Raw genomic sequence first — 12,416 nt, forward strand, 5'->3', positions numbered from 1 at the left:
CGCCGCCGCCGCGGCCGCGAGTGGCGTCGGTGGCCGAAGAACTTTCACGTGTCGTGTTCGTGAACGAGTGACGACATCGCAGAGCTCGTGCACGCGAAGCGCGCGCGAACGTCGTTGTGCTTGAGTGGAGAGCCGGCAGGCGGCCTACGAGTACGGCACCTGCCCCTGCCTGACTGATACGCATACAGAGCATTAATTCAAGAATCCTTGGATTAATCATGCCATATATAGTTATGATTATGATCTTAGTTTTATTTGATGATTAGGCGAGGATTAAACCTTAATCCGTCTTATTTTGAGGAGTGAAAAGCAAGGTGAAGTCGGAATGGGACCGATCATACTCTCCGCGAATGATCACGAGCGCATAGTGAAATGCGTGCGTTACCCTAGTGCTCATTCTCAAAACTGCACTCCACCGCTTCCCAAATTGCGTTTATGGAGTCTTTTTCCCACGCTCGCAAAGAACTCTACTAAAAGTTACGGTTGAATTTTCTCGTTGAAATCCAGGTGGAAGCGACGCGCATTTCCGCGTCGAACCCTCACAAATCGGAGCGCAAGCTTCTCAAATCCCTCAGCGACGAAAGAGCTGCGCGGTGGCCAAACACGCTCGAGGTCAGTCCGCGTAGTCAGCGGAATCCTCAGAACGGAAACACTCCTTTTTCCAACGTCAAGTTACTGTCTCACCCTCACCAAACAAAGTTACCCCTCGGTCCTGCCCCCCTGAACACATAAGCGTATACTCACGCACACGTCCGCATATTTTCAGGCGCAACGCTCGTACAAAATCACAGAGGAAGTCGCGAAGAAAGAATTCGAGGAGAGTTCACGCGTTGCATTAGATGAAAGCGAAGCAAAGCGAAGGGCTGAGGACCGGAGGCTCCAAATTGGACGCGCGAATAAGATGCTGTATGACTCCACAGACAGAGTCAAATCGTTCCACTCCTCGCTATTACTCTCGGATGTCCTCAAAGAAAGGGAGAAACAGATTGAATACAAAGAACTGTGTGAGACATTGAAAGCGAAGAGAGATGCGGTTTTCATCAAAGAGCAAACGATAGCACGCGAACTCGCAGAGCACGCTGAAGCAAAGAAGACAAACGAGCGAAAGCAAGCAGCATATGCACAGAAGAACGCACAACTTCACCAGCTCGAACAGATTAAACGTGACCTTCTGAATAAAAAAGAAGCTGTGCTGATTGAGGGTGAGATGATCAAACGAATTGCGCTTGAAAGGGAGGTTGAGGCAAAAATGAAAGAGGCGAACAGAAGCATGGCTGCAATTACGGTAAATAACGCGACTGCGCGCGCAAACCAAGCTTTGGATATGTACAAGGCTGAACAACGAGATGATGAGTTCGAGCTGGATGCACAGATAGATCAGTTTGCGCTTCAGAAGAGACGCGTGAACGAAGCCCGATCAGCGAGGGAAGACGCAAAGCGCAAGGAAGCACAGGGAAGGAGGGACAAGATGGTCACCTTGATGGAAGCAGACTTAGCTAGTCGCCGTGCAACGATGATACGATATGCAACGAAAGGGGTGGAGGACAAAGTCGCGGCGGACGCTGTGAATGAACATGAACAAAAACAGGAAAGAGAGGAGTCACTGCGGATAATTGATCGTTCGCGGACGCAGCAACTTATGATCCGAGCGGCAGAGAAGGCAAGAGCAGCGAAGGACGACGCTTCGTTTGTTCGGCAGTGGAAACTTCGGAACGACAAGCTGCAACGGGAGGAGGAGGAGGAGAAATTGGAAGTTATGACGCGCGCAAAGATGCTACAAAATGCTCACCTCAAACAGATAGGCAGAAAGGTACGCCAGGCAGTTGCGGCAAGGGAGCAAGAGCTTTTCGATTTCAAGAACACGAAGCGCGTGGCGATGGAAGACGATGAAATGTTCAAGCACTACACGAACGCGTGTATGGATGAATGGGCGTATCAGAAAAAAGATTTAAGGCCTATGCTCATGGAGCTTACGAAGCAGCGTGATAAGGTGTCATGAGTGGTGATATTTGAGATTGGAAACGGACTTGAGAGAAAGTACGTATCCTTGGTTCTTGTTCCCGACTCTCAACGACCATCCCGCGCTGTCAGTCCCGCTGCCCCCCATCCTCTGACACCACCATCGCGTTCGTGTATATCGATTTGATGGAGCGACATAGACATGATGCTCCCCGTGCTCAAAGGTAGGTCACTGCTCAAATCACTCTCGTGGCTGTCCCCTCCTCCGTCATCCAAGCTGACTTGCCTTCTAAACTCGCATAATGAATCCTTCGTCACAACCCACTCTCCGACCTCAGAAACAATTTTATGAAAGCTCGGACGGGACGCATAGTCCGCTTGCCAGCAACGCGTTGCGAGATTCAATACAGGCGAAAATGTTAGACGTGGGAAAAGCGGCCTCAAATCATGCCTCGTGACAGCGACGATTATGTTCACTGGCGTCACTCCCTCAAAGGCTGCGGCTCCTCGCGCCATGATCTCCCAGAGCACGATGGCGAAAGAGTAGACGTCAGACGCATGCGACGCCCTGCGGTCTTTCAAAAGTTCAGGTGCCATGTGGGAAACTGTCCCGTTCACTCGTGACATCAAGGTGAACGTCTCGGGTGGGTGAAGCAAATTTGCACTCCCAAAATCCGCGATTTTTGCACACCAGTTACTCACCCTGCCCTTATCCGGGTGCAGGAGTACGTTAGACGCTTTCAAGTCGCCGTGAATTACCCCTAGATGCATGAGATATGACATCCCAGTTGCAATTTGACTGACAACACACTTCACTGCAGCCGTGGAACCTATTCGTTTCGAAGAAGAGACGCTCATGGGGGTTCGCAGCACTGTTCTCAGTGAGCCGCCCATGCAAAACTCGGAGACGATGACTGTGTACCACGGTGTCCCCGTCTTTGCATCTCTGGCATCGTCGTCGCTATCACTCGCGGGGTACAAATCAATCTCGTTGTCATACGTGCGTGCTTCATGTACCCTTGTTTCGCCGTCCAGCGCAGCAACCGATGCTCGTTTCTCCTTTTTTTTATTCTTCTCAGAGTTGAGGCTACGGCAATGCATTTTCTTCATTGGATTCACGCCAGTGTGATGCTTCAAATACGTCACGACGTTCGGATGTTTTAGGCGTCGGATGATATCCGCCTCTCTACATGCCGCTCGTGATACTTCGAGGTTACGATCGATATTTTTATTGGGAGAAATCCTGCCAAAGGTATTTCCGCGTGTTCTTGCTGGCGAAGGGAAGGTAACACATGAACGGTCTTCGCATTCTCGAGCGACGCATTCGTACTCGATCACCTTCACTGCGATTGCGAGCGCGCCGACGTCCGTGGTGTACGCGCCGCGGTACACTTTGGCGAAACCACCGACCGCGAATGGTTCTTCATCAAGGTACGTTACCTTGGGGAGATGCTTCTCGTCAACAGGTTTTCCTTGCCGCCGCCAGCTGTTACGCCGCGGTCGCGATGCCGACCGCGTATTTATACCAGTGTGTTTCGAATTAGGATATCTATTGTCCACGGCCGTCTGAGGAGAGGAAGTCGACGTCTCGACTGGAGCGTCCGCTAGAGTCCAGTGCGCACGTGGGTCGTCGAACGAACGCCAGAAAAGGTCCCCGTCCATCGTTAATTCGCGCTCAAACTGCAACGCAAGTTGGATTCCACCGCGCACTCTCTCATTCGGCATGTCCTCGCTCGCTCGCCGGTTCTCAGATGGACCTGCAAAATCGTCCCTCGACGTCCTTCTGGAGTTTGCATTCGATTCACCGTCGTGAGATGAACTGAGGGTATCTGTCATTCTGTCAAAAGTTAATCCTTGACAAGCAATTACGTGATATGCGCGTCCACCAGCCTCATTTGACACATAACTCGAGTTCGCACGTTGAACTAAATCTTTCAATGAGTCGCTCCTGGGTGCGAGTCCGGAAGACGGTGTTCTTCGCAGTGTCTCTCGCCCTTTCAAAACATCGGCGCTCATGGGTACAGCCTGGCGCTCCTCAAATCGTCTTGCTTCTTCAATGCCTTCACTCACGCGTCGTAAATCTGGATGCCGAGCGCCGTCCCGTGCGGGGACTCTTCGACTAGGCGTGTTGACTCTGGAATTTGTCTGCATAGGGTTTACTGTGTCGTCGCCACTAGTGGTATACGTCTCTATTCCCAACACGGGGGATGCCCCGGCAGTTGAAAATCTGTGTTTCCGTTTATCTGGCAGTTCCCTTCGAAATACCTTTGCAACTTTGGACCACCACCGCTTCTTTTTCTTCTTCTCCGTTTCTAGTTTTGAATAAATATCCCTGGCATTAGCCACACTCTCAATCGACGTCCTAAACTCCGCAGTAGATGTCGATCCTGTTTCCACCAATAAATGGTTGCGAGGATCTAATGCACTATCTGTTCGGCGTACGATGGTATTCCTCGAGCTCTTTACCTGCTTGTCCGTGAACCAGATCGCATCTATGCTATCCCTGCGACCATCTATGCTTCCCTCTCGCCCGGTGTCCATATTAACTCGTCTAGTCGCGTCAACGCTACATGCGGCTGCTGTCTCATTACCTTGGCAAGGCAGCGTCTCCACGCGCGCGCTGTCGAAACTATCCCTTTTAGACGCCTCATTTGTAGCCAAGGCGGCGGCGAGAGAGGTGTGAAACTCGTATGGCGAAACGATACGCACTTGACTGGATCCAATTCTATCAACCCCCAGTGCAACGTTCGCTTGAGTCGACGGCTGGGTGTCCTTCCGGGATTGCATGCTTTCATCATCGTTAATTTTATTATCAACCTCATCCTCCGATGAAGCTGAGGAGCACTCGCTTTCCCCGCGTCGTATTGACTTCTCGCTCCTGTCCTTCAGCTTCATGGTCGCACTCAAATCTTCGCACTCCAGGGCAGCGCACCCGCGGGCTTCGGCCCATTTGACTATATTCTTCTCTAACCCGCCATGTGTGGAAATGTGTGCACTCGTTTCCAATAATGCACGGGACTTTTGCTTCACCCCCGCGGTGAGCGGGCCACCACGTACTCGATCGGCTTCTTCGTCGCCATCGAGCCCGTCAACATCTACTTCTTCAGCTTCTTCAGCGTCTTTACTCACGTGTTCTGACCACCGCGGGACAGGTATTGCGACTGCAGCACCCGGTCTGAACCGTTCACACTTTACCTCCAACGTCTTCCCGCTGCTCTCGCCGTATCCGAACGGGACGTCCATCAAAAGTGTATCCCGAGCGGGGTCGAAATCGTGCGGAATAATTGCTTCAAGCATGACGTCTCCACGGTACGTGCTGCTCTTGAGCAGCTCGTCGTTTTGTCCGAATGCGGCCGCAACCGCTTCCGCGATGTTCGTCACGTCCGCGTCGTCGTTCTTCGCGGTGGAATGATAAAAAAACGTATCAGCTAAGCGAAACGACCGCCCTCGCGATGAGACTAGCACGTCACAGACGGACAAGGAACGGTCATTTCCGCAGACCAAGGGGTGGACGGGAGACGCAGCCCGCGCTGAAGGCGCGGACGGCGCGGACGGCGCGGACGGCGCGGACGGCGCGTCAAGTCTGGGGGTGGACGTAAAGAATGACGAGCGGGAGACAGCCGTATATGCTGGGACGATCCGTTCGTCTGCCGACGCGGTTCCGCAGTTCCCTCCCTCCTCCATATCGCCACACGCCGTGGTGGAAGGGAAGGATTGTATCGCCGTGGTGGACCTCGTGTACGTGTAGGAAGTATAAAGTTGCTTATTGTATCTTCGCTCCGGAAGTACGTGTACGGAAGTACTTTCGTACTTTCGTACGAAAGTACAAGAGTGTCAGGGAGACTGGAGCGAAGCTCCTGTCAGTCTCCTGTCTATAGACACCAGCTGTATGAACGTCTGTTATCAGTATTACCTCCGGAAGACTTCCGTACGTGTACACGTACTGTACACCTGTAGGGCTAACGTTTTATCTTGAAGGCACACATAAACGTTTTTATGTGTATGTAGTCGTGTACGAAGGTACAGTAGTTGTACGTGTAGTGTAGTGTACGTGTAGTGTTCTCAGTACTTTCGAAAGTACTTTCGTACTTTCGAAAATACTTTCGTACGAAAGTACCTTCGAAGGTACTGTACATGTACACGTACACGTGTACACGTACACGTACAGAGTGTAGATAGCAGATAGACCCTGTTTTTTTATTCAAAGATATGGAAGTATTTGAGTACACGTCCAACGTACAGTACGTGTAGAGCTGTACACGTACACGTACAGTAAACGTAGTGAATACTTGAATTGATGCTGCGGAGATAAGTTGTAGGGCTATTGTCATACTCGAAAATCGTACTGTATGTTGTAGTTGTACAGTTGCCTTGAAAAGACTTCAATAGATACAGTGTGTACAACACTGTACACGTATACATTTTGGTAGTTTTTAGTATGCTTCTTTTGTTTGAGGCGACCTGACCACTTACTGTACGTGTACGCTACGTGTAGGTTTCCAATTTTCATTTTTTGGTTTTTTTAGTACACGTAGTGGTAGTACGTGTAGTAGTAGAAAGTAGTATTACTTTCACCTATCAAATACCTTCGTATGTTTATAAATAGGGAAGGCCTAAGCCCTTTAAGGTATCCGAAGAATTCAGGACTGTTCTTGAAGACAGCTGACAATACCACCCCTGCTGTGCTAAAAGAACCAGCAACGCCCATCATAACATGATTCTTTTCGCTGGATGCAGTTCTCTCAAAACATTTCCTGATATGCAACCGACCCCCGCCCAGCCACCAAAATTCACCGGTGTCGAAACCGTTTACTTCTGGTGACCAGCTGCTCAGTTCATGCGACGCACAAGTGCATTGATTTTATCCTCACGGTTACCTGCTTCACCACCTTCGATGTAATGCAGACGCTTCTTAGTCATGCCACCCAGGGGCGCAGAGAGCTTAAATGGCCATAGAAAGTTGGAACATGCGGTGAAATGTGGTCCAACTGTGTAAATCTCGTGAACAAGATCCTCAACACAGATAATCCCCTTGTCGCCAAGCGCTTTCTCAATGATCGCGTTATCTGTCAGCGGCACGCGCTGCTTGTTCACCTTGCCGTACCCGCGCTTGTAAATTAGCTCCTTAACCGTCTTCAGATTGGGGTATCCAAACATCACGTACGGTTCAACCTTTTTCAACATGTTTATCGTCGCCTTGTTCACACGAAGGAAAATGCCGTTGTGGATTTGACGGAGGCGCATCAGTTGTAAAACTTTGCGAGTCTGGGGGTGGAGATCGTTCAGACCACGGAGCCGCATGACAAACATGAGTTTGGCCTCGGGTTCAACGTAGAACCCTCCTTTCGCACGGGCGTCACGCTTTAGTCGTACCAAGTCCGCTTCCTGATCGCGGTACTCTTTTACATATTTCTCTGCGCGCTTGAAGATCTCCTTGGAGTTCTTCTCTGCGTGAGCCTTCGCCTCAGCAGCGGCGGCAGCCTTCTTTGCAGCCCAAGCCTCATCGCGCTTACGCTTCTTGAGCGCAGTTTCCGGAACAGCGGGCTGTGATGTTAAGTGGTGGTGTGAGTAGGATAGGATGAGAACTAATGATTTGATTTGATTGTCTCTTGTGTAAAAAAGCCGGCGGCTTCCTTCTGACGTGTGGAAATGACGCAGTTGCGGGCTGATCGGCGTGTGAAGAAAACCCGGTATTGCATAAAAACCATGCGGGACGATATGTGGACCTCAATGCCCCGCGTTCATGTGGTGGAAGATGACGTCCGAGGCAGCGTATGCTGAACGCGAACTCGCCAACGAGACTTGCCCAAGGAAGGCGAAAAAGAAAATGGTGTGTTTCCGGAAATCCTCACGTAGGATGCTCGATCCATCGGGCATCGAGCGGGGACGGGATAAGCGAGAGCTGGGGCGCGCACCATGATGGTCTCGTTTTTGCGACGTTGCACGCTACCTGCAGTGGACAGTGCGCGGCGAAATGAACCTCTCAGGTCGCTTCCACCAAAACCCTAAAAAAACTTTCGTACAGAATAGTTCCGGAAAAAAGTCTGTAGTTGTACAGTACGAAGGTACGAAAGTACGTCGTTGTACAACGTACTTTCGTACGAAGGTATTACATATCTATCTACAATCCTTCGGGGGTACTTTCGAAAGTGTCTATCTTCGTAGCTAAATAGAATACGTACAGTACAATAATAGTTGTACTTGTACGAAACAGAATTCTTGTACGAAAGTACGAAAGTACCGAAGGTACCTCCGTAGTACGGACAACGTTGTACCTTCGTACCTTCGTACATACCTTCGTAAAGATATGCACGTGTACTTTCGGAAGTACGAAAGTATCTATTTTCGAGTACGAAAGTACCTTCGAAGGTACGGAAGTACACGTACGCTGTACCTTCGAAGATAATATTTCCGGACATACGTCATAAAGTTGTTACTTCCGGAAGTACTTTCGAAAGTACTTTCGTACCTTCGAAGATACTTTCGTACAAGGTACGAAAGTAGTACAGAGACACACACCTTCGTACGAAGGTAGTACACGCACAGTACTGTACTTCCGTACCTTCGAAGGTACTTTCGAAAGTACTTCCGGAAGTACCTTCGAAGATACAGTATTATTATATATGCTGTATGAAGGTACTTCCGGGTATGAAGATATTTGTGTACTGTACTTCCGGAGGTACTTCCATAAACGTTAAAAGTACTTTCGTAGGGCTACATCGTTGTGTCGGAAGTCTTTGTGCTTTCGCGTACCTTCGTACGAAAGTACTTTCGTACAACCAAAATCAAGGACCGCACAGTAGGTTGCCTCGCAATGAGCGATCGCGAGGTGGGTCGGGGCTCCAAGTTCAATAAACACAAACAATGTGAACGCGAATGTGTAGAAAGGAACGAGTGGAGTCTGTACCAGATCCGTGGCGAACTGAATCCGGGTGAACTGCAGACAGTTCGACCTCCCGGCACCGACCGACCGTGGTAGGGCCCTACTGTATGTTTTTGAAAACTACTTCCGGGAAAACAACTTTTAGTCTTTGGCTAAAAGAATTCTGGCTGTACACGTACTGTACAACGTTGTACTGTACACGTACAGTACACTTTATTATGGAGAGTTTTACGTTACACGGAGCTTGTACGAAAGTACTTTCGTACGAAGATAGTCCATAGAGTGTCCATAGTGCGTGTACTGTACGAAGGTACACGTTAACGTTGTACAGTGAACGACTGCACGTAGCCCTATTGCTAGCTAGCTAGTACGAAAGTACTCTCGAAAGTACTTTCGAAAGTACGAAAGTACTGTACTTTCGTACTTTCGAAAGTACGAAAGTACCTTGGTAGACACTTGCTAGCTAGACAGTGTTTATTGTTGGGCCTTCGAGGCATAGATCGAACCGCGCTGTGCGGAACTTCCACGGCCTCGGCCACCTCTACATCTGAATTCTCCTCGCCTCACTTCACCGAGTTTATCGAGTATCGAGAAAGGTATAGACCCCCCTTGTGCATATTGCAGCCAGCTAAAAATGGCCGATATATTCTTTATTCTGAACTCCGGACCAGATCTTTCGTCGGTCCTCTCTCTGATGTCCTTTTCCCGAAATTCCTGCGCTATCACTCCGTCGCCTCAATGTCGAACCTTTGATTGCGCTTGATCTTTGCGGCATTATGTAGACGTATGAGATCACCGCTCTGCTCTGTTTAAATTTATGGTTCGCTTTGGAGCTCACAGTAGATCTTTTGCTTTATTTTCGCGAAAAAAGAACGGCAGTCGAAGATTTCTCAACAACGTCCCAGTCCAGTCTTGCACGAGCATATCATACGCTAGCGTGCTGACGCGAGCCTCGAACCCATCTTAACCTTACTATGGCAGGTTCCCCCACCCGATTGGAACTTTTTTTTCGATGGTGGCAACTGCTGCACAGCTACGTGCTGTGTCTCCTGCTGCTCTTCCACTCCAGCAGCTTCGCACAAAAACCCGCTTTGCACTCAGTATTGCTCATATTACTCCGTCAGGCAGCCGTTGCGCTGCTAACAAGTTACGCGCGGTGGCATCGGATGCCGATGAAGTATCTATGTTGGAAAAGATGCTGAAAATTGCCAAAGAGCGAAAAGAGAAGGAAAACGGTTCTGCTGCTTCTCCCCCAGAAACACTGTATGATGGCAAGGGTTTTACAATAAAAACTTTTAATGCTATCTCTGCAGTTGGTTTGGACAAGTTTCCGAAGGGCAAATATGTTGTCGCTGGTGACGTCGGTGACCTTCCTGAAGCCCCCATGGGCATCATGCTCCGCTCCCATAAGTTGCAACTGGACGATGTACCTCCCACTGTGCGTGGCATCGTCCGCTGCGGTGCTGGCACCAACAATATTCCTGTCAAAGAGATGACTGAGCGAGGAATACCAGTTTTCAACACGCCCGGTGCGAATGCTAATGCCGTAAAAGAACTTGTAATTTGTGGTCTCCTTCTCGCTTCCCGCGGCATTATAGAGGGAAATAATCACGTCAACACCGTGATTAATACAGAGGAAGCTGGAGACTACGAAAGAGTGTCGAAGCGAATTGAAGCTGATAAGTCCATGTTCGGTGGAAAAGAAATTGAAGGAAAGACACTAGGTGTGATTGGTCTTGGCGCCATTGGCTCGCGGTGAGTCGAAAAAATGCACCTTACTATTTTCAAGTCTTGTTATTCCTGTGAAGAATAAAGAAAACTGTGGTGCCACTTGTCATGAACATGCTGTGTTGCTGTTTCCGTACTTTTCTCGCCGTTTTTCGCGTGTTTTGATCCTTTGCTGTCACAATAGTCATGCATCACTTTGTACCCGTGACTGACCTACTCCATCTCGTGTTGACCAGTGTTGTATCTGCTGCTCTTGCTCTTGGTATGAATGTCATCGGCTATGATCCCGTGCTATCTTTAGATGCTGCCCTTCAGTTACCTGGTGACCGCATGAGGCGTGTTACTGACCTTGATGATATCTTTGCCGAGGCAGACTACATTACTGTCCACGTTCCTTATATCAAAGGTGTTACCCATCATCTTATTAACTCCGAAGCGCTCTCGAAGTGTAAATCCAATGTGCATTTACTCAACTTCGCTCGTGGTGAGATAATTGATGGTGCTGCTGTTCGTTCTGGATATGATACAGGGTTATTGACAGGAAAGTATATTTCGGATTTCTCTGATCCTGATCTGATGGGACACCCGCGCCACCTCGTGCTTCCGCATCTGGGCGCCTCAACTGATGAAGCAGAAGAAAATTCAGCTGCTATGGCTGCTCAGACGATGATGGACTTCCTTGAGACTGGCACTATACGCAACTCTGTCAACTTTCCAACCACTATTCTAGCCCCTCAAAAGAATTCTTCTGGCGCCCGCCTCTGCATAGTGAACCGCAACGAGCCTGGCGCTCTTGGAGAGATCACGACATTCCTTGGGTCTAGAGGTCTGAATATATCGCAGCAGATAAACACTTCCCGCGGGGATATTGCGTACACAGTCATTGACTTCACCAATCAACCAGAGGACGCTGAAGCAATTCAGGCCGAACTCGCTAAAAACTGCAGTTTCATAATTTCTCTTCGTTTCCTTGGCATGGTATTCGCTGATGAGCTTGGTGAACCGGGCACCTATTTCTATGTTTCATGGGCCAAATGATTCGCAAACAAAAATAAATATGCATGATATTCTATGATATCACTACTTTGATATTTTTATTTAAATATTTATTTGAATATTCCTCTGATATCTGGACTATTAGCTAGACTACACGTACACGTACAGGACATAAACGACATATCATATGATAGACAGTTCATATAAATACGTAAGAAGGTAAAAGTTGTTTATAGATATACAGCTATTATTGTTAATAGTTGGAGTCTCGATACCGTTTTCGAAAAAAGAAAACATAAACATGTAAAAGTACAGTACGTGTAGCCGTATCTACGAAGGTACATGTACATGTAGCACTCATGTACGAAAGTAGCTAGCTAGCTAGGCTAGCTACTTCCGTACCTTCGAAGGTACGTGTACTTCCGGAAGTAGCTGGCTAGCTAGCAGATATTATTACCCTGTATCTTCGAAGGTACTTTCGAAAGTACGAAAGTACGAAGGTAATAGCTAGCTATGTACGGAAGTACTTCCGGAAGTACTAGCTACTACTCGTAGAGCTAGCTACGAAGATAGGCGTCACAGGGGGGGGGGGGGGTCTGCCCGTGTCTACCCCACTATAGGCCACTAGGTGGGCCGGGGGGGGAGGGGGTCCCCCGCCCACTACCCCGCTATGTCGCTACCCCGCTACCCCGGGGGCCGGGGGAGGGGTATGTCACTACCCCGGGGGCCGGGGGAGGGGGGTGGCCCCCCCCCGGGGGAGTGGGGCGGGGACCCCCTCCCCCCCCGGGCCACCTAGGGGGCTATTGGGGGGGAGACACGGGGAGGCCCCCCCCCCCCCCTGTGACGCGTA

At 49.5% G+C, this 12,416-nt stretch overlaps 5 protein-coding genes across 5 annotated transcripts; 2 read left to right on the forward strand and 3 right to left on the reverse strand.

The window, feature by feature from the left end:
* The first annotated feature begins 303 nt into the window (after nucleotides 1-303).
* Nucleotides 304-2,044, forward strand: MICPUCDRAFT_49453 (uncharacterized protein). The gene is made up of 3 exons (XM_003056046.1): nucleotides 304-376; nucleotides 508-612; nucleotides 767-2,044. The coding sequence occupies exons 1-3, from the start codon at nucleotides 326-328 to the stop codon at nucleotides 1,997-1,999; spliced, it is 1,389 nt and encodes a 462-aa protein (XP_003056092.1). The 5' UTR covers nucleotides 304-325; the 3' UTR covers nucleotides 2,000-2,044.
* Nucleotides 2,045-2,289: 245 nt separating this feature from the next.
* Nucleotides 2,290-2,760, reverse strand: MICPUCDRAFT_6230 (uncharacterized protein; the record flags this gene model as incomplete). Its single annotated transcript, XM_003056430.1, has 1 exon — nucleotides 2,290-2,760. A coding segment is annotated over one exon (471 nt), but the record flags the coding sequence as incomplete, so codon positions are not given.
* A 1,556-nt stretch (nucleotides 2,761-4,316) lies between these two features.
* Nucleotides 4,317-5,658, reverse strand: MICPUCDRAFT_64742 (uncharacterized protein; the record flags this gene model as incomplete). Its single annotated transcript, XM_003056431.1, has 1 exon — nucleotides 4,317-5,658. A coding segment is annotated over exon 1 (1,327 nt), but the record flags the coding sequence as incomplete, so codon positions are not given.
* Nucleotides 5,659-6,498: 840 nt separating this feature from the next.
* On the reverse strand, nucleotides 6,499-7,927 carry MICPUCDRAFT_31664 (uncharacterized protein). The gene is made up of 2 exons (XM_003056432.1): nucleotides 7,875-7,927; nucleotides 6,499-7,503 (listed from the first exon to the last, which is right to left on the reverse strand). Exons 1-2 carry the CDS (start codon nucleotides 7,875-7,877, stop codon nucleotides 6,790-6,792), a joined length of 717 nt encoding a protein of 238 aa, XP_003056478.1. The 5' UTR covers nucleotides 7,878-7,927; the 3' UTR covers nucleotides 6,499-6,789.
* Nucleotides 7,928-10,235: 2,308 nt separating this feature from the next.
* MICPUCDRAFT_14394 (uncharacterized protein) lies at nucleotides 10,236-11,608 on the forward strand (the record flags this gene model as incomplete). The annotated part of the gene is made up of 2 exons (XM_003056047.1): nucleotides 10,236-10,597; nucleotides 10,807-11,608. The coding sequence occupies 2 exons, from the start codon at nucleotides 10,236-10,238 to the stop codon at nucleotides 11,606-11,608; spliced, it is 1,164 nt and encodes a 387-aa protein (XP_003056093.1).
* Between the last annotated feature and the right edge of the window lie 808 nt (nucleotides 11,609-12,416).

The sequence above is a fragment of the Micromonas pusilla genome, assembly GCF_000151265.4.
Source record: "Micromonas pusilla CCMP1545 genomic scaffold MICPUCscaffold_2, whole genome shotgun sequence".
Taxonomy (NCBI): domain Eukaryota; kingdom Viridiplantae; phylum Chlorophyta; class Mamiellophyceae; order Mamiellales; family Mamiellaceae; genus Micromonas; species Micromonas pusilla.

Coding starts and splice junctions, on each gene's coding strand:
- MICPUCDRAFT_49453 (XM_003056046.1), top strand. CDS start 326: ATGGGACCGATCATACTCTCCGCGAATGATCACGAGCGCATAGTGAAA. Junction 377..507: donor ACGAGCGCATAGTGAAATGC/GTGCGTTACCCT, acceptor GTTGAAATCCAG/GTGGAAGCGACGCGCATTTC. Junction 613..766: donor GGTGGCCAAACACGCTCGAG/GTCAGTCCGCGT, acceptor GCATATTTTCAG/GCGCAACGCTCGTACAAAAT.